General features: G+C 34.6%; 1 protein-coding gene across 3 annotated transcripts in view; it reads left to right on the top strand.

Moving 5' to 3' along the window:
• The window catches only part of PRKAR1B (protein kinase cAMP-dependent type I regulatory subunit beta), a 242001-nt gene extending 216844 nt beyond the window's left edge, over positions 1-25157 (top strand). For all 3 annotated transcript variants that reach the window (XM_074281089.1, XM_074281091.1, XM_074281090.1), the window contains 2 exons: positions 24249-24330; positions 24709-25157. In XM_074281089.1, coding sequence (XP_074137190.1) covers positions 24249-24330; positions 24709-24881 — 255 coding nt within the window. In that variant the 3' untranslated portion in view covers positions 24882-25157. The remainder of the gene's footprint in view (positions 1-24248; positions 24331-24708) is intronic.
• The last annotated feature ends 408 nt before the right edge of the window (positions 25158-25565 follow it).

Below are 25565 nucleotides of genomic sequence, written 5' to 3'. Positions count from 1 at the left end.
AGGTCAATCACAAATATGAGCAGTCAATGACTAATCCATTAAAGACTTATTTTTAAGTTGACACAGTGGACATTTCCTGGCTTCAGAGAGAACTAAGATAATGCCTAGCTTTGTAGAAAGAATGCTCAAAATGCAATAATTTCCCCTCCTTTGTAATTTTTATTGCCTTATACATTGATATGTATGAAGGAGGAAAACAGTACATTGTTGGCAATAATCCATAGAGTTTGGCACAGACTTTCTTGAAAATCTGGCATCAGAATGCATGTTAATTCAGTTGTTTTCCCACAGAAGCTACTGATTTGTTCACTTAGCCAAAGCCAAGTATCTTTAAGATGATTCATTAAAAGTTGGCACAAAGAAACCAATCTATGGAACTCACCTACTGAAAAGGGTTTTTATAGTTAGGAGGACAGCTCAAAACTCAAGATGTATAATTTGAAAGGCAGTGTATCAATGTGTTGGTGCATGTCAGAAAGATGGAGGGATGGGGGGGAAAGAGGAGAGAGAGAGAGAGACAAAGAGAGAGAGAGAGAAAGAAAGAGAGAGAGAGAGAGAGAGAGAGAGAGAGAGAGAGAGAGAGAGAGAGAGAGAGAGAGAGAGAGAGAGAACTCAAAGAGAGAAGAGAGAAAGTTTTCACAGATAACTGGTATAGACACATTTATTCCAAATGTTTTGGAGATGGAAAAAAATTTTTTTAAATCTAGAACATGTAGCTAATTACAGAGCTCGTTGTGTAAGTTATTTGCATGAAGGGGCAAAAAATAGATTTGAATTAAGAAAAGTTTAATAAAGTGTGTGGAAATATGTTCCATATAAGGCATAATTGTGGACAAAATGTGGAATCACTTTATATAAGAATGTCTTTATGTGCCATATATTCATTTAGAGGCTGTTATATTATTACCTAGGGCAGGTTTCGTATGGATTAAAATCTCTGTAATGTCTACCCAAATATATATTTACTTATATACAAATTATATTGTCATTTTCCATCTTTTGTCTACTGTCCTTCCATTTTTATTTTTAACTTCCTTCAAGATGACTTTATTTAGATCTTTTGCCATAATTTCCCTAAGCTTTCCCCCATTATTTCTTCCTCTCCTTTACTATATAACCTTTCTTCATTTTTATCTCTAAAATATTCTAAAGTTTATATTTTAAATTGGTATTTCCATGGACTGCCATTACCATTGCATATTTTCTGATGAAGGTAATGTTTAGGTTCTTTTGGTCTTCTCATTGTGGCAATTGATTTTCATTAATGTATGTATGAAACCCATTTTAATCAATGCCAGTGTCCTTTTCTCCATCTCTCATTTTTTGGTGTCAGCTTGTTTAAATAGACCCACTTGGAGTTGTGCTAATTATATACCACATCTTTTTCTAATTTTTATTCTCCTAGTTTCATATTAATTTTTATCTTTGCTCTAACCAGCAGTCATCTGCCAATACACAGGAAGCTGATTTAGGAATGTCTCTTAAATGAGTAACAAGTCATTTCTTCTCAGTTAAAATAAAATCAATTTCAATTTCCCCCCTGATTTATTTGGTGCTTGCCATGTTCAGAGCATTCTTATTCTTTTCTCAAATGGAATATTAATGATGTATGAGATCTCTTTGTAATCTACAAATCTTTTAGCCTCTTTCATTATCCTGAAACAAGTCTCCCAACTTTTTTTTTCTGTCCTCACCTCTGTACACATTTGCATTGAAGTTACTGAATATCAAAGTACATGTTGCTTTGATTTGGAAGATGTGATTAAGTTTTTTGTAGAATTTTTCTTCCTTCTCATCCTTTGAAACAGATAATGATGAATAAGTTTCTATTGTTATTTCTTTTAAAGTTCACTGTTTGTTTATTAGCATTCTTTTAAAATTTTGAGTTTTGAATTTTTCCCCTGCCTCCAAAGGTTCCCTCCCATCCACTGGGAAGACAAGCAATACTATATCAACAGTACCTGTGAAACCAAAGTTGCAATTATTTAAATAATGATCTCCTCTTCCCCCTTTATTTTATTTCATTAAATATTTTCCAATTTATGTAAAAAAAATTTTAACATTTAAAAAAAATTTGAGTTCCAAATTCTCTGCCTCCCTCTCATTCCTTCCTCCTCTTTGAGAAGGCAAGCAATTTGATATTAACTACACAGGTGAAGTCATGCAAAATATTTCCATATTATTTGTAAAAGAAAACATAAAAACAAAATGTTTTTTAAAAGTATGCTTCAATCTGTACTTGAGTTCATCAGTTTTCTCTCTTAAAGTGAATAATATTTTCTTTCATTCATCCTTTGGGATTGTCTTGGATCATTGTCTTGATAGGTATGTTTTTCATAGTTGATCATCCATACTAGGTTGCTGTTACTGTGTACAGTGTTTTCCTGATGCTGCTTGCTTCTGTTTATGTCACTTCACATAAGTTTTCCCAGGTTTTTATGTGACAATATTTTTGTAAATATTTATTATAAGTGTTACAATACAAGATAGCCAGATGTCCCATGAAATGATATTTCTTTTTGCATATGAAAGTACTCACTCTGATAGCACCTATATTTATTTTCACAAGGAAAACTTGACAGTCATCCTTCCATTTTGTCTGCAACTTCCTTTAGTCTTCTGGTTTCATTTTTAGTAAGAATGTCAAGGTTATGAGAATTCAGTTTCTAAAGTAATATATCAATTTATTGATAATTAGATGAAAATAATATCTTCAGAATATCAGCAGCTAAGTTAAAGTTTATTGGTAATCTAAAAACAGTGTTCATTTTAGTGCCCATTCCAACTAATCTACCACTATCACTGCTGAAGCTGAATGAGGAATGTACGAGATTGAGGAATATTTTGTATTATTCTTTATTTCATACATTGCCATACTCAAAGAATTCATCAAATTGTCAGCTCCTGGTAATGGCCTTCTCCATACTTAGTTAGACATAGTCTGTTGCAAGAACTATATCTTAATCCTTTTTAACATTATAAGATCTGTTAGAGCTTGTGTTTAACTGGCACAGAGTTGGAGGACCTAGCATTACTTCTTCATCATAATTAGGCATTGAAATAAGACTTTGTACATGGTATTTTCTGTCTTTCTTCTCTGTCTCTTCCATATGGGTGTGCACACACAGAGGCAATGAATTACTTGAGCAATTTTTTTGATATTGTTTTTGATACTGTTTCATTTGTAACATTAGTAGTCTTTTATGTGTGTTTTTGCTGACATTGGGATGACTCAGAATCTCGGACCTTAACTTGATAAAATCAAGATCTTATTCTTCAGAGAACAAGAGAAAAACCTTGTGGGACTTTGGAAATTATAGGGGTTGTTAATTATTCCTGAACTGTTCAATACAGATTTTTTGAAGTTGGAAAGATAGTCAGCCAACTAGTAGAAAAACCCTGCTAATCATTGCTAAGAAGAAAAACTTATCAAGAAATATAATATAAAGGGACTAGAGTACTAAAGATTCAATAAAGGTCATTTTTACTTATGAAACTGACTTTTTCATTTAAGGTTATGACAAAATTATTGTTTGGCCCAGGTCATGGGTCAAATTGCTATATGGGTCCAGGTGAATCTGTAATATCTGGGCATCTTCATCAGACTATACAATATCCACCTCAAAAATGTTTTGGGGATTTTGTATGTCAGTACTCTTGGAAATCATATCCCCATTTGAAGGAATTAGGAACTCCAGTGAATATATTGATATAGTATAAATTCCAAAATAGAGATATAATATAGCAGTATGCCCTCATATTATACAATAGATAAAGAAAGGTTAAGAAAAATTTTCCAAGAGATGGAGATAAACATGTTTCACTGAATGAGAACTTGCCTGATGTAAACTCTGAAAATCCATTTGCTCTATGTCAGTCCTAATTTGGGAAAAAAACACTAATTGATAAAGATATGTTTAATATCCATTAAGTTAAAGTTATTGATTAAAGTGTGGACTGTATGATGAAAAATTCAAGAATATATGTCAAACTCTTGGGAACACTATTCCAAATTGTGTGAAGTGAATCATTAAAAGCACAAGGAGGACATATTTGTATATTGCAAGTTATTTTTTTAATTATAAGAAGTTGTAAGGCCTATCATACATTGAATTATTTTACTTATTGCAAGTTAATTTTTATACCACTACATCCATATGTGTATGTAGTTGTACTTCTATATAGAAACATAAAATGGATAACTGGTTTTAATGTGCATTTAAAAGCATAGCCATAAGGTTAAGATAACTAAATTCTCTAAAATTAAGGGAATGTACAGGTGGAATTTTAACTTTAATTATTTGATCCTGGAAATGAATGTTTAATGAAGAACAATCAGGATCAAATATTTAAATTAATTCAAGAATGTCTGATTTGTATAGGTATGTCTTTATTTTTTAGAAATTACCATAAAATAGCATGTACAAACACCACTTACTGTAGAGATATTAGAAGTAGTTGGGTTGAATTGTGAACTAAAGGGAACAGCATCACATGCAACTGGCAACAATAGAATAGACAGACAGTAATCTGGGCTTATCATGAATGACCAGAAGCTAAGGATGCTGGTCTAGTAGTCAAGTAACCAGTCTTCCTGATAAGGAAGAAGCAGTTGTTATGACTGTCATCTGTTGGGTAGAAGGGCTTCATAATTAAGATTTAATAATCTTTTGGGTAGACTTGTGGCTTATAGCTAAGAATTTGGATAGGCAGGCCATTTTAATTATCTTAACATGAACTAGTCAACTATTTGGACAGTAGTCAAAGGATTATGGATTTAGATTTAGAAATGGAAGGGAACTTGGATACTATTGAATCCATACCCCTCATTTAACAAATGAGCAAACTAAAGAGAAGAGTGCTGGAGGCAGCCCTAACTCATTTGTGAGAGCTAATTGTTAAATTTTCTGGGTGGAAATTTACACATCAGAAATCAGCAAATGCTACAACTCAGGACTTTTTTTTTCTCTTTTGGTGATGGTCTAGACATAAGAAAATAATGGAGCAAATATTAATGCAAGTGGATGTTTTTCTCCCCCTGAAGAGCTGGTTCTTAAACATTTGCTAGCATGTCACTGAAACCAATGTCAGAGTTTGAAATAATATATAAAATTTTTTTTACATACTTCAAGGTACTACAAAAATACCAGTATCCGAATCAGGTTTTGTTGAGGAAAGCAACTGAGTAGGCAAATTGACTTAGTTTACTTAGTTAATAACTAATTTTCCTTCTATGAGCCTAATAATAATAGTAGTAGTAACCAGCATTTATATAGAGCTCTGAAGTTTACAAAATATTTTACAAATATTATTTTATCCTTGTGAAGTAGATGCTATTCTTCCTATTACCTATTATTGTTGTTATTCATTTTTCCAGATGCGAAAACTAAGTCTGAATTTACACAACAGAAATTAGCAAATGCTACAAATTGGCACTGTTTTTTTTTTCTTCTTTTCTTTTTGATAATGATCTAGACATAAGAAAATAATGGAGCAAATATTAATGCAAATGAATGTTTTTTTTCCCCCCTGGAGAGCTGGCTGTTAAACATTTGCAAAAAGACTACTATCTGAGGGGCAGCTAAGTGGTGCAGTGGATAGAGCACCTGCCCTGAGGTCAGGAGAACCTGAGTTCAAATCTGGTCTCAGACAGTAACATTTCTTACCTGTGTGACCCTAATTGCCTCAGCAAAAAAAAAAAAAAAAAAAAAAAAAAGAAGAAGAAGAAAGAACGAAAGAAAAGAAAAGAAAAGAAAGAAAGGCTATCTGAAATATGAACATTGAAGCAGCCAGTGACCAGCTTAGACAAAACTGCTTGATATAATGTCTTGGAAGTAGACATTGATCCTACCATATAGGCTTGTAGCAGACATGCATGGAGAATCAATGTCATCTGCATTTAACACTCAAGCATTGATACACATTAAAAGCTCATAGGAATGCTAAAAAACAAAGTATTCCCCAGTATATATCAGTAAGAATACCATGCATTAATATTGTTACATTGCCATAATATCAGTGTAATTGTAGCAATAACAATATGGTCTTTTCTAAGCCTAATGCTCTCCCATTGTTATAGGAAGGCCACCTTAGTGCTCTTCTTATGTCCTCTTTAATATGTATTCCTATTTCGCACATTAAATTGAGTCTAAGTTAGGCAACTAGGTTGTGCAATGGCTAGAACAGTGGGCCTAGAATTAGAAACCCTTGAGTTCAAATCTACTCTCAGAATCTTGGAACTCTATGACTTTAGATAAATCACTTCATTTTGTTTGTTTTAGTCTCCTCAACTATAAAATGGGGATTATAATAGGATTTATGCCCAGGTTGTTGTGAAGATAAATGAGATAATATTTATAAATGCTTAGTCCAGTGCCTGACACATAGTAGGTACTAAATAAGTGCTAGCTCATATGTCTAAGATAAGAAAATTAAAAACTGGAAAGGGTAAAAGGCCATCCCCAAATCATTCATCTAGGACTCTGACCCATGTATGACATCAGAAGGATATAAAAAAAGGTAATAGAACATTCTAAGTTATCATAATGAGAGGAAAGACAGTCCAACTGAATGAAAATAATTAAAAAGAATTATTTAATTTATAGTTTATAATATAAAATAAACCTGAAAGCCCAAGAAAATATGAGTGCTAATAAATAATGTAAGTCAGTGGGAAAAAAATACGTTTCACTTCACTCTCGTCTCCTTATGTTCTCATGAACTTATGTTCTTTATGGCAATAACCTTTTTAAATTTTTTTTATTTTTTTTTTTAGGAATAGATAGCATTTCTATATTGTGTTTAAAAAACAATACATTTTTCTTTTGTTTTCTCTTTTGATCTGATTTTTCTTGTGCAGCATGACAAATATGGAAATATGTTTAAAAGAACTACATTGTGTAATCTATATCAGATTGTGCTTGGTGTCTTGGGGGAGGGCATAAAAGGAGAAAAAAAATTGGAACACAAGGTTTTGCAAAGGTGAATGAAAACTATCTTTGCATGTACTTGGAAAAATAAAATACTACTAAAAGAACACTCAAAATCCAAAAAACAACAACAATAGAGGACAAAGAGGCTAGGGAGTACAAAGATTATTATCCCAGAGTTTTTTTTTACAGAAAAGGGAACTGAAGCTCAGAAAATAAACAAAACTAAGAGGTGGGAAAAATCCAAATATATAGATCAGCTAGTGATCTTCCCATTTTAATGATATTCCCTTTCATTATCAATCCCTTTTGTATCAGTTGTAGTACATAGCACAGTACTATGTAGCAAGATACATAGCCTAATACATATAATTTCATACATATTATGGATTAATTGATTGATCCACAATCATTTAATATAACAGAAGTTAATTGCTTTTAAAAAGTACAAAGAAAGAGAAAGTGTACAAGGATATTTATAGCATCTTTTTTTTTTCATAATGGCAAATAACTAAAAATTAAGATAGTGCCCTTCAGTGGGAGAGTGACTAGGCAATTTGGGGTGTGTGTGTGTGTGTGTGTCTATATCTCCACAAAGACCTAGAGAATGTACCAGATCCTATCAGGAACTCTGAGGAAAAATCACAGTGAATCATTTTTCCAGCCTGGGTGAGCAAACAGACAGAAAGGTCTGTGGACATTGAGATCCATGCTTAGCCACTATAGCAGCTGAAAAATGACTAAGGCTATGTACTGTTTAAAAATAGGTCCCATACCCATACTAAGGAGCTTAACTTAGTGCAGGGAGATGAAAAAGGTGTCAGTTGGCATTTTTGAACCCAGTTCTGATACACAAATAAAGGTTGAACTAAGAAGGCTACCTGGGTCTCTGGATGAGATTGTAGAGTGATAATCCTGTCCCTGGGACAAGTACTGATCAAGAGCAAATTGAAAAACAAGTTGGAGCTATGTGACTTGAATGCTAAGAGCAGAATGACATGCAAGTTCCAGTCCCCAGGACAGGAATTCCAAGCCAACAGAGAAACTGGGTTCTCTTCTGAAGCTGTAGAGATTTTAACGATTAATAGTGACTGAATGTAATGACATTCTTCCAGAACTCCAGTAAGGAACAAGTATTACTGATCTGAACAAGGGTTCAGATCTAAATCCAGTTAGTAATTTGGAGAATCAGACTAAGAAGACAATGATTAGGCTTTGCCCTGAATCAGACCACTTTAGGAGCACTGAAAGCTAAGTGGGACAACATAGCATTTTCACTCTTTCTGTTATTGTTTGCTTGCATTTTTTGTTTTCCTTCTTGGGTTTTTTTTTTTTTTTCTTCCTAGATCCGATTTTTCTTGTGCAGCAAGATAACTTTATAAATATATATACATACATTGGATTTAACATATATTTTAACATATTTAACATGTATTAGACTACCTGCCATCTAGAAGAGGGAGAGGGGGGAAGGAGGGAAAAATTTGGAACAAAAGATTTTGCAAGGGTCAATCTTGAAAAATTACCCATGCATATGTTTTATTAAAAAAAGCTATAATAAAATAAATTTTATAAAAGCAGATTACCTTTGTTTTCCTCAATTTTTTCAATTGTAACTGACAATAATAACTGCACATACCTCACAGGAATGTTCTGAGGATCAAATGAAGTAATATTGTAAATAAATGCTTAGCATTGTGGCTGGCACACATTATGAATGCTTATTTTCCTCCCTCTCACCCCACTGAAAGTTTATAGGTCTCCAAACTCCCTGCCTAAGATATCATTGAAATCCTAGACAATAATACTTAATATTCCAAGGAAGCAGCAAAAGGATCCAAGAAAAGACAAGCTCATTCCAGATGTTGCCTTTAGAAGTATTTACATCTAGCCCTGATATAAAATCTAAAGTCAGAAAGGAGGCTCTAATAATGAGCAAACAAAAAACAAATTCCATTTTGGTACTAGTTTGGTAGCAAGGATGCTCAGATTTGACTATAAAATATCTACTAACAAAACCTCAAAAGAAACATAGCTTGGACACAAATTTTCAATCAGAAATCCTGGGGAAAATGAAGCAAGAAGTTTTAAGTATTAAAAATCATTTAAAGCTAAATGAGAATGCTAGCGGGAAAGTGGACAAAGAAATGAGCTATGGAAGAAAGATTTAGAAAGAAAATTAAAAGCTTGGAACAAGTGATATATTTTCAAGGAAAAAACTCTTTGAAAACTAGATTTTATCAAATATAAGGTAATTATCCCATAGAACAATAAAAAATATTAAAACAAAGTTTAAAAAAAAAAGTTGAAGAGAGTGTAAGGTAACTCAGCAAAAACAATTGACTTGGAAAACTGAATTAGGAAAGCTAATTTAAGAACTATTGGATTAACTGAAAACCATGACCAAATAACTACATATCTCATTTCAAGAAACCGTGGAAGAAAATTGCCCATATTTCTTGGAACCATAAGGTAAAGTGAAAGTAGAAAGAATCCACTACTCAGCTCCAGAGAAAAATTCCCAGAAGAAAATTTCCAGGAATATTATACCCAAAATTTAGAGCCTCCATGTCAGAGAAAGAAGGAAGAAAAAAAAAAATTCAAATATCAAGGAGTATAGTAAGTTTTATACAAGATTTAGCAGCCACGACTTATGGAAGCAGAAAGCTTGGAATATGATATTCCAATAGGCAAAAGATATATTACCAAAATACCATAAACAATACATCAAGTGGAATTACATTTAAATACTTAGAGGAAAAATTAAATGAGTTATAGGGAGAAATAGATAGTAAGAGCATAAAAATGAGAGACCTCTCAGACTTAAATAAAGCTAACAAAAAAGAAAAGAAAAACCTGAATAGAATTTTAGAAAATATAGATATTATAGCCCTTTCCGTATTATTGAATGGAAATGAGAGAAAAGGAAACAAGCATTTATTAAGCATCTACCATGTTCCAGTCTCATTTGTTTCTCACAACTCTGTGAAATAGGTCTTATTATTATACCCATTTATGTTCAGAAAACTCAGGTAGACAGAAATTAATGCCCAAGCACAACTAGAAACTGAGACTGAATTTTTAACTCAGGTTTTCCTGATGCCAGGCCTATTGTTATCTACTAAACTAAATAAAAGTTCCTGAGCTAAATATAAGCTTTTCTTTCTCGTTTAACAGCCCTCACAAACTAACACCAACCTACATTTCTAATCTTATGTATTAATCCCTTTTCTGCATTCTGCCATTCTGCCAAACTGACATTTCTTACTCTTTCTCATCATTTCCTAATTGTTATCTTGACTTTTCCATGCCTGGAATGCCCTTTCTTTCCTCTAGTCTCCTAGTTTCCTTTTGAGACTGAGACTCAAGCAAAACCTCTTCAATAAAGCCCTTCCTGTTCTCCCCAGCTCCTAAACACTACCCTCACAAAATTATTTTGTATTTGTTTAACATATATTCCACATGTAGTTAAATATGTGAATACTTGTCTCCCATGATAGAATATTTGCTTCTTAAGATGGTGCAGTGCATGGAGCACTGGAATGAACTGAGTTCAAATCCAATTTCCTGTACTTAATAGCTGGGCAAATTACTTCAGTTCAGTCTACCTAAGAGTTTCCTTATCTGTAAAATGGAGATAGTATCACCTACCACCCAGGATTGTTAAGGGGATAAAATGAGACAATATTTGTAAAGCACTTTGCAAACCTTGAAGCACTATATAAATGATAGTGATAATTGAGGTCAAAGACTCACTTTGTCTTTGTGTCTCCCCCTCATCCCAAAGCCTGTTTCACATTTAAGTGCTTAATAAATGCTTATTGAATGAAGGTCACTTACAGGTCCTAAGATTCTCCAAAAAAGGAAATTGACATGCCATTCCATTCTCTGCTCCCATCCTCCCACCAAAAAGAAACCTCCACCTTGATAGAGACCATTAAAGAGTAACTCTGGGGAGTTACTCTAGTATGCACTAGTGTATGCACTAGTATTGCAGGTTGCATCTTCACAGTAGAGTCTGAGCACTTATTCCAAAGGAAATAAGAAAGAGGGTGGGGTAAGAGTGATGAATAGGTGGCCTGGGCAGGTAGCTTTTAGTGCTATTGCATTTGTTGTTTTTGTAAGGTTACACCTAAATTTACTGGGAGGAGAGATTAATGATATCAGTGATGAGAAGTTAGAGACCTTTCATTGCCTTGGTTTGAGAGAGAAAATTCCCAAGTCCATTACAGATTAAATGTTTGACTCTTTTACTTCCTCTGGCAAAAGGACCTGCTTTTCTGCATCTAACAAGGAACTCTCTTATTGCTTTTAAGAGATATCTATCAGACAGACTTAGTTAATGATTCTTCTATTAGAACCTGTTTGTCCATACCTGGCATTGGAATCTAGATAAAGAAGACTCAATATATTTGAGTTTGTCATATTTATTGATGGCCCATGAGCTCAAATGGATTAACTTAAAATTATAAAATTACAGCACCTTGCTGAAAAAGAGATCCAAATGAATATGAATCGAATATGTAAATGCCAATGATGCTAAATAAAGTCACATACCATAAAGTGGGCATTCTGGGGTCCTATTTCCAGATGACAGTTGATTCCATGTAAGTCACATAACTTCATCTTCTATCCCCTAGATTTACAGCTCCTTCCTTGCCTATTAGAATTGATGGTATACAGTCTTTTTTTTTAGATTTAGAGTTGCAAAAGACCTTAGATGTTTATCAAGTCCAGCCCTCTCATTTTATGGATAAGGACAGTGAAGCCTGCAGAGGTTGATATTTAGCCAACTAATAAGTGCCCAAGGAACTTATTTTAACCCAGGTGTTTCTAACTCTAGTTGTGTTGAATTATAGTGATCCTTCATTCAACAAAAATTCATTTAATGGAATTATAGAATAAAGGATGTCATGGATTAATTTACAGATTCATTCTAAGGAGTACTATTATCCTTTCAATTTATAGAAATTAGGATTTTGTATTGCAATCTTGGGATTGCCCTTGATACTCTAGTTGATGCTTCTCTATGTTTTATTAGCTATTTGGCCAAAATATGTTTCTTTTTTTTTTCAATTAAAGTTTATTTTCAAAACATCATACAAGAAGAATTTTTTCAACATTGACTCTTGAAAAAACCTTGTGTAATCCAATATATGTTAAAGATGGCAAAAATATATGTTATATCCAGTATAGGAATACATATTTATACAATTATCTTGCTGCACAAGAAAAATCAGATCAAAAAGGGGACAAAAATTAGAAAGAAAATAAAATTCAAGCAAACCACAACCAAAAGAGTGAAAATGCTATATTGTAATACAAAATACTGTTATGATCCAAAATGCTATGTTGTGATACAATTTCTAATAAAGATTAGAACTTTGCCAGGTTCAACAAATACCTTGATAGTCTGATGGCTCCTAAAAGAACAAAACCAGCAGTTGAATTTTAAAGGAAGTTGTTTTTAGGAACAGAATGATAAATAGAGGAACATTCTCCTCATTTTGTGATTTCTTTTCTAGCATTGATTTTCAAAGACATGCCTTAGCAGATATAATGGGTGAACTCTCATAATCAAGCAAAAGTCGAGAATTTTAATGTCCCATCCAAGGATATTTTAGCAAACTGTACTAATATACCTGAGCAACAATATTAGGAAAGAAACCAGGAGCTAAGTTAATGGGAATTGGATGGGGAATAGGGAGGACAAAAAAATAAAATAATTATTATGGAACATATAAAATTAGTACAAGATGCATAACTTTGGCAGGAGGATTGACTAGGTGCAGATAACTTGTACTGACTTGAGAGAGCAAAAGGTTAAATTTTCAATGTGAACATTTATACTTTCAAAATCAGCAGCATTGAAAATCTGGATTTGATTTATTATTTTGTTGACTGTCCAGATTTAAATAAAAAATGGAGAAAATGATAATGAAGATTACATTTAAAAGTGTTATATGTACTTTTTTTTTGTGGGGGGGAGGAAATGATAAACATTTGCCAATATATACCTGAACTATGTGCTCTGACCCAGCTCTTAAAGTTATCCTTTTATACAGGTAATATTTTCTATAGTATTAGTTGTTGCTGTTCTTGGTTCTTAATTTGCTTGCTTGTATTTTTTTTTTTTTACCAGCCTCAAATTGCTCTAGTTTTTTCTTTTATCTTCTCTACTTCCACTAGATTCTAACTCCTTGGTAATCTTAATCCTTCCCACACTTCAATTACTACTTCTGTACAGAGATAACTCCCAGGTCCTTATCTTCAGCCCTCATCTCTCTTCCAAACTATATCCCCAACTATGTGGAAAATATTTCTTCCTCATTGTTGTTAACTAGCAATTAAACTTATCTTTCTCCCTAAACCTGTTCCTCATTTTGATTTGATTGTTTCTATTACTGGTTACTTTCTTCACCTGTCTCCCATTTTGAAACCTTTATGGTATCCAACATATCTTTAGTAAATACCCACTACATACAAGGAATGCTGAATATTGATGTTCTGAATCTGAAAAGAAAAAGGAATTTCCCTACTTTCAAGGAGCTTACCCTCCATTGTGGGGATACCACATGTACTTAGGTGGAAAAAAATCTTTAAGTCTAAGATCTGAGATAAAAAGCTGACTAACATCTAAGATTTAGAGGAAATTGATATTAAAACTGCAGAATAAACTAAACTTATCCTCTTCTCCCTCTTTCCCTTCTCCCTCTTTTCCTCACCCTCAGGCAATTGGGGTTAAGTGACTTGCCCAGGGTCACACAGTTAGGAAGTGTTAAGTATCTGAGGCCAAATTTGAACTCAGGTCCTCCTGACTTCAGGGCTCTATCCACTGTACCACCTAGCCACCTAGATGCCTCCCCCCAATCTTCTCTTACTTCTTTTCTTCTCCACATTGAAAATGAAAAGAAAACAAATCATTTCATTGGTCAGATTTTTTTTTTTTTTTAGTAAGTTGAACAGTATGGGAATTTACTTAATTATACAGATTTATTACAAGGATTTTTCTTTTCTTTTAAACTGGGTTTGGGTGGGAGGGAAAGAAAATAAATGCTTGTTAATTGAAAGACAAACTGAAAATTTTTAAATGGAGAGAATCAATATATCATAAGAGCTAATCCCTAGTAGATTGAGTGGGGAAGGGAGGAGGAAACCCACAACTAGAGAGACAGAGCAGAGAGAAAGAAAAAGAGATGCAGAGAGAAAACAGTAAGTGAATCAAGGATGGCTTCATTGAAGATATGGTACCTGAGCTTGAAGGATTCTGATGGGGAAAAATGAGAAAGAGGTACAATCAGACATGGAATTTGGTTGGTACAAATTTGAGAAGATAATGTTGAGTTTGACCTTTAGTATTAAGTTTGACTGGAACATAGGATGTATAAAAAGGTAGTCATGTTAAATAAGGAAAGTGAAGTAGGTTGACAGATTGTGAATGAGACTGAACATTCTTTTAATTGAACTGAAGGATATACCACAAGCCTGCTACTGCCAAAATCATTGTCTAGTTCCTTCTCTTCCCTTCCCTTTCCTTCCAACTTCAGATCTAAGGTTCTACAATTCTATGATCAACCCTAGTAGAAGAGACTGTGTAAAGATCCTATGGTAAAATCAGGGACTATTTCATCCAATACTTCTACATTCTCCAGGACCTGGACCCATTAAATGATATATGTTTGTTGAATGAAAGAATGAAATATCTAGCATTGGATTCTATTTTATCTTGTAATGATTTGTTTTAATAAATTTGTATATGACCTAGTATTATTATTCATATTTTGAGTATTGCAAAATATAAAAATATATTAGAATATTTTTTTCCTTTTGATAAAAATGCTATGGGTCATTTGACCTTTCAAAGATATATATTTCCTTTTTTTTTTTTTCAAAGTGATCTTATCCTTATTTTATAACTGAAGACAGTGAGGAAAATAGTATTCACTTAGCAGAAATTTACATTATAGAAAAATTTCACAGGTATAGTCTAGTCTATATTGTCAATCAACAATCATTTATTAATCTATTGTGTGCTAATGAGATACTCATTGAGTATGATACTTATTGAGGATACAAATACAAAATGGAAACTGTCCCTGCCTTCAAGAAATATATATTCTGTTGATAGAGAGAGCATGTATATAATCATGTTTATAGAAAATGCATACAAAGGAAATAAAAAATTTCCAACATGGTAGGAGTGATAAGGAAAGACTTCAAGTACAAAATAGTCTTTGAGATGAAGCAAGGATTCTTAGGGGTGGAGGTGAGAAGGAAGCTCATTCCATGCAGACGGGACAGCCAATGCAAAGGCATGCAATTGGGAGAGGAAGTGTCCATCTATAAGGACCAGTAAAATAGCTAGTTTGAGTTGTTCATAAAGGAATGCTTATAAGACTAATAATAATATTTTCTTATCATAAAGGAGCTCCTAGGTGATCTTTGATTGATTTTTTTTCCTCGATGTCTGATGGTCCAGAAATATTTTGAGAGTTGGGTCTGCTGGCATCCCATGAATATCTCATGAAATATGCCACACTTGGGATAAGGATTAAAATTAGGGCTTGTGTATTTAAACCTAGAGTTTGGTTGTCAGAAGAGGTTGACTTAATTGTAGCTCTGGTCTTACTCAGTGGCAGGAAGAGTTTACAGTGCTTAACCTGAGAATGGAAAAAAATGTATCTGGAATAAGTATTAATCACTTCTGCCAAACTTAGCATTTATTGTGAAACTCAGGCATCTCTGTCCTGGGAACCCTATACTATCGGCTGCTACAGGATTAGCTGCAAAATCAGAGTCAAAGAAATTGTTTCTTCTCTGCCCACCCCACCCCAGTCCCCCCAAATAGGAACTAATATTCAGATCCACTGGCTCTCCAAAAACAGGATGAAACATGAAGTCAGATGCCTCTGTGAGACTAAATTCCATGATTACTGAATGTCCTCCTTGATGTTGAAAAATGGCATCCTTTTTGTGATCTGTCACCAAAAATGGATCTGTGTTGGTACTTGGAACCCTGTTAGTTTGTTTTCTATCTTACAAGGAACAAGTTGACAAAAATTAGAATTAGGAAAAAAAAGAATTAGGCCTTTGTTCAGGCCTAGCTTCCTAAATTTGTATACTAAATTAAATAATGATTCCAAAGTCTTCAAGGTAGGCTTTCATTTTCATTGAACTCTTGCTAAAATTTAGGGCAAAAATAATAGTTATTTGCAGACTGAATTTGACAAGGGAATTTTAAGACTAAATATGTCAAAACTGAAAATGAATTTTTGAAATAGTGCGTTGTACTCATGCTTTGTACAGGTGGAGAACTATGGAAGTAGAATATTGCATAGACCATTGGACTTGATTGATGTGCCAATTAATTTTGTTGAACTGTTTTTCCCTTTATTTTTTATTCTGTGTCACAAGGAATGGTTCTCTGGTTGAGGTAAGGGATATAGTGGATGATGGTAAAGTTGTTGATGAAGTTAAAGAACAAAAAAAAATCATATCTTAAAATAATCTGTAAAAAAAAAAGGCTTATAACATAAATATTGAAAAGAACAACAACAACAAACTTTAATACTGTGGTTATAATTATCAAGTTTATCCCTGAACAAAGGAGAAAATGTACCTCCTTTTCTTTGCAGATATGGGAGACTATAGGTGTTGAACCTACTATATACTATTAGTCTTGGTTGATGTGTTTCTTTTCTTGAACTGCTTTTCCCTTCCTCTTTTCTTTTCACTTCTTCATGAAAAGGGAAGGTTTACTGGACAAGAGAAGAAGGAAAAAAGAGATTCTGAAAAGATGTTGATAAAATGAAAGATGTGAACAGAAATTTGTAGAAAGAGTTCTAGGCTAGTGAATAGGTGTATGCAGAAGTGCGCTTGTTATCTAAATTCATTTAAAAAAAAAAAAGCACTGGGAACACAAAGATTACCTTTATGGCATAATTTCATAGATATAGGAAATCTCTTTCCCTGCACCTAAAAAGTCTCAGGTGAGGGATGAGAATCTTAATGCAAAAGGATTTCAACTGAATTAGAATGCTTATCTAAAGTGTGTAAGATAAATTTGAATAGGGATAAAAGTAAAGCTCTACTCTTGTGTCTAAAGAATCAACTTCACACATTTAGGATAGTGGATCTGTGACTAGGTGGTGACTCCTATCAGAGCCCACATTGTGTTATGGTAGCCCCAAAGCTCATTTTTATCCTAAATTTCCCTACAAGAGCCAGAGTCCCACGGTAATCAACTCAGGCTAGATCATATCTAGGCATTGTGTTCATTTTTAGGAAGGATATGGTAAAACTTGAAAATATCTAAAAGACAGTGGTAACCAGGGTGGTAATATCATTCTATATAAAATAATCAAAGGATTGAAGATGTTTAATTTGGAGAGTTAAAAAAAAATTTATGGGGACTAGAGTAACTCTCTGTATTGGGGTTTTAGTTGGCTCTGAAGAACCAGAAGCAATTTGTAGATGTACAGAGAAAGCAGAATTAGACAGTTAGACTTGGTGTGAGGAATAACTTCCTAAGAATTAGATGTGTCCAAAAGTAGAATGAACTGTGTTGAAAGGCAGGGATATTCCGTCCCCACTGGAAATCTCCCACTGATGGGAGATGATATAGCAAGGATTTTTTAAAATCAGATAAAGTTGGACTAGGTGCTCTCTGAGTTCCCTTTCTCATTAACACTGAGTTTCCATGGCCTTATTTAGTAAACTCTAGTGCTTCCCTGTTATTGTCATAAAATCATAAGCTTGATTTCTTCAAGTTTTCTTGAATCTCATTTCCCTCTGTGATCCAGTGAACTTGTCTACTTGCTATATCTCTCATAGAACCCCAACTTCCAATTGTAAGCCATTTTACCAGCTGTCCCCCATGCCTGAGATTCACTCCTTGTTCATCTCTTGGTATCTTGGGTTCCTTCAAATCTCAGCTAATGTATTACCTTCTACAAAAAGACTTTCCCAGTCCTCCTTAATTTTGTTGCTTTACCTCTGAGATTTCCCCTAATTTATCTGGTATGTAGTTTGCTTCTACATAGTAAACATAGTAATTTGCATATTGTCACCCCATGAGAATTATTGAGAGGAAGAATTATTATATTTCTAGATGCTGCAAGAGACATGGACAGATTCTACTACAAGCTCCTCTGTTGTGTAACTCTTTCCCTGATCCCCAGTTTTCTCATCTATTAAAAGGAAGGTATTGACCTTCATAAGATCATGGATTTGGTGGTGGAAGGGACCTTAGAAGCCTCTCATTTTTATAGATGTGGAAGCTGAGGTCTAGAGAAATTCACTACCTTGAGGCAGTAAAGGACAGAGCCAGGATTTAAAAACAGATCTGACTCCAAATCCATACCCTTTCAGCTTTCTCTTCTACCATTGTTGTAGTTAACATTTTAGGCTTTCCATTTAGGCAGTCCCACCAGAGCCTTAAGCAAGCACAATATTTCCTGGAGATAAGATAGACACTATATGAAGTTACCAGGAGAAGCTGTGCCAGCCATCAGTCAGACTAGCTTTATAAACATGACCAAGTGCAGATAAACAGTGAGGACATAGGGATTGAGAAAATGTCACCATTTACCAACAATTTGCAGATTCCTCAGCTGGTTGGCAACAGATGGGTCTTCTGACTTATGTATGCTTTGGACTGTTTAGAGGTTAGGATTATAAATTAACCTCAGGAATAGCCTAGCGTTTCACAAGTCTGAATCTTGGGTGAGCCAGGGTGAGTGAGCCAAATATACCTTGAGAGTAAAGTGCTCAGCAAATAGCTCTTAAAGGGCACCTGGGTGTCATTCAGAAACCCTCTTTAAAGATAGTTTATCAAATGGTAGTCTAATTCCCTGAAAGTATTAAAGCACTGTGTTGGCGTTTAGATACTATATTAACAAGAAAGTTTTAATCACTGGATCACAAAATTTGGTTGCTGAAGGGGATAATCAACAGCCATCTAACTAAATATGAATCTGCATGATAGTGTACTGAAAAAGTGATCACCAGCTGATGTTTGAAGACCTCCAAGGGAAGTGGAAGCTAAGTGGCACCATAGTGCAAGGGGTGCTGGGCATGGAATCAGAAGGCTCATCACCATGAGTTCAAATCCATACTTGATAGTTATGTGATCCTGGGCAAATCACTCCACCATGTTTACCTCTGTTTCCTCATCTATAAAATGACCTGGTGCAAAATGGCAAACCACTCCAATATCTTTGCCAAGAAAACCCCAAATGGAGTCATTGAGAGTTGGACTGAACAGCAACAAATTATTAGGGGGCTTTTCCTACATTGAATCTAAGTTGTCTCTTTACAACTTCCAAATATTTTTTCTTGTTCTACCTTCTGGGGCCAAACAAAACAAGTCTACTTCTTTCTCCCCATGACAAATCCTTCACATGCTTGAAGACAGCTCTCTTGCCCCTGCTGAGTCTCCCTTTCTAAAGTAAGATGGACTCAAGTCTCATCATTCTCCTAGTTGTCCTCTTCTAAGATATTCTTCAATTTATCTATGTCTTCCTTAAATCACATTGCCCAGAATTGTACATAGTACTCTAGATGAGATCTGTCAGTGCTATTCCTGCCAGCAGCAGAATCATTAATAACTATGTTGAGGCTAGGACCTGAATCAATCTAATTGCATTCTCTGATCTATGCATAAACTCTCCATCTTCTATACAAAATAGTATAAGATATTAAGTGTTATTAAAATGCAGATAACATTATCCACAGCACTCGATCATATCTCCGTTTAGTGATCTTGTCAAAAAAGGACTTGAAATTCACCTGGCAAGACCTGCTTTATTCTTTAAAAAATAAGTCTATATTCCTGTCTTTTGTTTTTTACATTATAATTTTCTGCACTGTCTTCTCATCCCCAACTTGAAAGCCATCTCATATTACAAATAATATTTTTAAAGACAAAAAGAAAAGAGGAAAATATTAATACAAGCAACTAGTACATCCAATATACAAAATGTGTGATGCCTGTCTTTCTCCCACCTCCATGAAGGTGTGGTTTGGTAGTTTACTCTCATTTCTCTTTTCATTCCAGGCCTGTTCTTTATAATTTTGCACGTATGTGTCTATGTGTATGGATGTTCTTTCCATTTACATTGTCACTATGACATGTTCTGGTTCTTTGTAATCTCTGCTACCCTTTCCAAATATTTGTCAACCATCACTTGATTTTAGTTTTCTGTTTCAGAATTTTCCCAGAAATCAAAGTAAAGCTCACTGGCTGATAGTTTGGGTCCATTCTTCTCTTTCCTTTTCCTCCCTCCCTGCCTTTCCTTTCTCATTCCTTCCTTCTTTCCTTCCTTTCTTTTTTTTTGCACATTTATTATTTATTTTAATATTTTAACATTGATGCAGTCACATTTGAAGTCATTTCCAAAAAAAGATGAGAGCTGAGACAGTTGCACTGTATGTTGCACATTTGCACTTGAAAGGCAGAGTCTTCTAATTACAAGAGTATACACAGATATTAAGAATAAAAACATTTTAGGGATAATAGGAAGAAATGTGAAAGAAAGAAAGGCAAACATTCTCATTGCAATTGTCCTTTCAAAACAATGATCATTATGAGTCAACTTATATTTATACAAGGGCCTACCTTGTGTCAGGTACTTTACAAATATTACCTCATTTGATTCTTGTATTGTTCTATTGTAGCTTTAATTGCTACTTAGGTTTTCTTAATATAAATATATAATTCCTATGCATTTCTAGCTACTTAAATCTCCTTTTAGTCTTTTCCCTCCATCACATAAGTAGGCTCTGATTAGAAAATTAATATCAAAGAATATTATAGAAGGAACTTTATTATTTTTTCTCAGTATTTTATTTTTCCAAAATACATATAAAGATGTTTTTAACAACATTACTTTTCTTAAGACTTTGTGTTCCAAATTTTTCCTCCCTCTCGTCCTTACCACCCCCTCACCAAAACAGCAAGCAATCTCAGATATTTACTTCCTTTCTTATCTTGAGTATCAACTCCTTACTAGTGATTTTTGTTGTGCTATCTCTAGTACAAGAGATGTTCTCCTTGGTCAAGAAAACAAGAGAAAATAGAATCGAGTACTTCTGCTTTCTTTCTGTTGTCCATTATCACCATTCCATAGACTTCAAGGAGGAGTCCTATACCTTCTTTTAGGAGTCCTATCTCTTCTTTCAACCCTCTTTTTTTCAGGTAGAACCTAAAGAGAAATAAAAACAATCCCTTTGTTGTTCTTAGATTCTCTTGTCATCCTCAGCTTACTCTTGAGTTTTAGCATTCCTGACTGATGAATTCCTTCTGAGGCCCTTCTATTTGTGAAGGGGCCTGGAGTATTTGCCTTGGAAAATTCAACTATCTTGGTGCCCTTTTCAACTTGGAATATCCCTCTCTAAGGTCTTTTCCCTCCTTTTCCCATTAGTGGGTTCCTCCTGAGGACTCAGGAGGAACCCAAGGAGCAGTAGCCCAAGCTTGCCTTCATTTCCCTCCTGGCCCTTTTCCTGAATATCCAAAGCTGGATATTTTGATTCCCCACTCATCAATTTAAGCTTCCTTTTGTGTATTGTCTTACCCATAATGGAGTGTCTTTTTGCTTGTAAAGGTATCCCACATGATTAGCAGATAGTAAACTCTTTCTTAATAAATGTTTGTTTTTTTCAATTTTATAGGACCATGTTATGTCCTGAAGTTCATCTTTTATTTAGTGTTTTTCCATCTTTTTAAATCTAAGTAGATTGGTGAGTTCCCTGTACATCCATATGGGCATCTTCAGAAAAGTCTTTCTTTCCCTATTGGACTTGCTTCCTTTTGTGTCTTCATAGTTTCATTCTTAATCATCTCCCTTCTCTTCTTAGCTGGACTTGCTGTGTCCATTTTAGTCTGTGAAACCCTACCTATTTTTAAATTGAAGCCTTTGAAATCTGCTTTCTCCGAATTTATGGACATCTATCAAAAATCCTAGGAGCAAGTAAACATTTCTCCTAGAATTCACATCCTTTTTTGCTTCTTCTTTTTCTTTTTTTAATCTATAGAGCTTAGTGGATATCCTGGCACAGAGTAGGCACTTCTTAAATGTTGATTTAATTTGATTTGATTGATTCCCATCCCAATTCTCCTTTCTTAGTGAGAGAATCAGGTCCAGAATCAGGTTGGTTCTTCCATCTTTTGAAGGATGAAATTTATTGCTAGGCAGAACAAAAAGGTATTAGCTGTTGCACTGCTTTTGGCAGATTTCCAACAAACATCGGGATAATTGATAATTGAAATCCTCTATCACTACTTATAGATTGTAAACTCCTTAAGCACAGGAATTGTTTTGTTCTTGTTGTTGTGGGGTTTTTGTTTGCCATTTTCTGTGTCTTCAGCACTTACTATAGTGACTGGAAAATAATAGGCACTTACTGACAGACTATCATTCTAGGTTTGTGTGCTTGCCTCATCTATTTCTCTTTCTGTCAGGGATCTGCACTCTAATGATAAAGTAATTTCTGTTTATCTCTCCATTGATCTTTATTCAATTTATCCCTATTATGTTTACTCTTCCCTCCATATTTTCATTTCCCTTCAGGAGTAGAACTTGTTAATATAGAGTAGTGCCTTCCCTGTCACTTCTTCCTTTACTCATAGTGTTTCTTTTGCATAAAGCCCAGCTTCTTAAACTGTGGTTTGCAACCCCATATGGAATCTCATAATTGAATATGGAGGTTGCAAAATTATGATTTTCAGTAAATGTTTGATCTGTATACAGATTTTATATACCTATATACCCAAGGTCATGTAAAAATTCTCAGGAGAAATGAGATTGTGAGTAGAAAAAATTTAAGAAGCACTGGAATAAGGTATGCCATTCTAGAGCCATGTTCCAGTCAAAGGTTTCATCCTGCCATGTCTCAGTGACACCTGTGAAATCAAATGTATCTCCAAACCCTTAGGATTCCCAGTTCTACTTGTTTGTTGCCTAAATGTTGAGTATTTGTACATTCACATTTGAGGTCATGAGTTTATTACTGTTTCCTTCCTTGGTTTTGTTATCCATGAACATCTGGCTATATCAACTGTTCTTTCTTCTTTGTAGCATATTCTCTTTTCCTTGATAACTGTTACAGCTTAGTATGTATCACAAGGACACACTAAAAAAATTAATTTTTTTATTTGGAATGAGTTTTGGAAGTTATCTCTTTCAGCAATCCAAATATTATTGTCCCCTCGTTACTTCACAGGGCATATGCAGAACTGAGCAAAAAAGGTTTATCCCGCCATAATCAGATGGCCATTTTAAAAACCTAATTTCTGGTTAGAAAATGTAGTATGTCTTTAGACTCACAAGGCATTGTATTTTCTATGACACTATACTTGAGTGTCCAGTTCTGGCCCTGCCAGCAACATTGGGCAAATTATTACTCACTCTGAGCCTCAGTTTCCTTCTCTGTAAAAGAAAAGATTGAAGTAGATGATCTCTAAGGTCTCTTCCAGCTTGTGAGTTATAAATCTGTACTAGACATTCTAGATGATGAGCCTAGAGGAGCTGCATCTGACCACACATATTATTTCAGAGCTGGTGTTAATAAGGTTGGCGCCATTTTAGAGACGGGCCAGAGAGCAATAAAAATATCTTGATCAGCTCTATTTTCTAGGTTGCATGGGTCTAAAGGTTGTCCTTTTAATGTGTAATGTATTTTGTGGTGGCTTTATAAAGCATTTCTTAATTGTTATTCTGCCATGTCAATTCAGCCCACGGTCTTAGTGTTAATAATTTAACAGTAAAAATATCTCCCTTACTCCCCCCGCCCTTTTCAGAGGATCATGGTGGGGGGAAGTCAGATCAGCCAGTTGATGATATGTCCCTGAAAACATGCTACTACTACTGTATACTGGGAGGACCCAGAGGGTACTGGAAGGTTTCCCAGTCCTTGGGAATTAGAACAAGGTCAACTGAAAGAAAGGGCTGTTTTAATGACAAGAGATACATACTCCCCTTCAGAAGGAAAGAAATATTTTTTTTTTTCTGAAAATTTTCCAACTTGCTGTATAAGTTCGGGGGCCCTGGCAAATGTGTTACTTTGTAAGTTTCCAGTTGCAATACACAGTCCATGTGTTCCCAGAAACAAAAATGGAAGCCTGATGACTAGAGAAACAGCAGCATATAGAAAGCTACATCCACCCAATTGGATCATGCCCCTTCTATTTCTCCCAATCCCAAGTGTCTCTGAAGAGATAGAAGAATATAGCATTAATTGGTTCACTGTTAAATAGTATAAAAAAAGGAAACATTTAACTTATTTTGTTTTTTTCCCCTTTTGCCTCTTATTATTTCCTAGGGCACAGCTTCTGTCCTTCAGCGCAGGTCTGATAATGAGGAGTATGTGGAGGTTGGAAGACTTGGACCATCAGATTACTTTGGTAAGATTACCAAATTATATTTCAAACACAAATGCATGGCAATTTGTGTTCTTTCTTCAAGGCATTTCCCCCCACCCTACCTCCTAAATATGTTTGCTTTCCCTTTTTGTAATCAATAAAAATTGCCTTAAAATGAGACAAATATTCATAGAATCCTTTTAAATGATTTAATCCTGCAAAGCCACTATAAGAATATGCATGTTTAGCACCCTACATCTCTCCTTCAATCTCCTTTGGGCCCATAACTGACTGTCTATATATCCATTTGTTTTCTACACATACACAAATGTATGTGTATACACATGAAACCTTTTCTGGTTTATTTTTGAAAGGAAAGAAATTCAAATTCTATGACCATCTTTTTCTTCTTCTTTGCAGGAGAGATAGCACTGCTGCTCAATCGGCCTCGGGCAGCCACTGTTGTGGCCCGTGGACCTCTGAAGTGTGTGAAACTTGATCGTCCTCGTTTTGAACGAGTACTTGGTCCTTGCTCGGAAATCCTGAAGAGAAACATTCAGAGATACAACAGCTTCATCTCCCTTACCGTTTAAGGGAGTCCTTCCATCTTACTAACCCCCTCCAATATCTGCCTGCCTTTAAATGTTAACTTTGTGACTCATGGGTTTGACCTGGGCCATTTCATAGCTTTACCAAGTCATGTGGTTTTTGGTGACTCTTTATGTTTCTGTCTGATGCACTGGAGAGAATTGACCATGTTTTGTGTCAGGGAAGACAACAGATTTGGATGAGACTCTCTTTTTGGCACCTTGGATGAATTCTAAGATTTGTGGCTCACAAATCTGGGAATAAAATACTCACCTTGTGCATTTTGTTGATTTGTTTTAAGTGCATCCCCCCTAAAAAAAAAGTTTATATATTCCTTACAACAATCCTATGAGATATATTATTGTCCCATTTTACAGGCAAGGAAACTGAGGGTTAGCAAAAGTAAATGCCTCGTCCAAGGAAATGACAGTCTGGATTTGAACCCAGGTTTTTCACTGATAACTCATTGCTTTTCCCACTCTACCAAAGAAAGAACAATCTTTTCTTTTAGCTAAGTTGATCAAGAATAGGTATTTTTCCAACCTAATAATGAGAGAGGCTGTCTCCTAGGTTTTTCACTCAGGAGGCAGTGAGAAAGGCTACAGCATTCCAGAACTCTCCAATGTTGAACCCTAGGTCATTCTGATTGTTATTTAAACAGGCAGTCTACTTTCTAACTCTGGTTTGCA

Source organism: Sminthopsis crassicaudata, chromosome 1, assembly GCF_048593235.1.
Source record: "Sminthopsis crassicaudata isolate SCR6 chromosome 1, ASM4859323v1, whole genome shotgun sequence".
In the NCBI taxonomy this organism is placed as follows: domain Eukaryota; kingdom Metazoa; phylum Chordata; class Mammalia; order Dasyuromorphia; family Dasyuridae; genus Sminthopsis; species Sminthopsis crassicaudata.
Note: the sequence above shows the minus strand (reverse complement) of the source record. Positions and strands in the feature narration are given on the sequence as shown.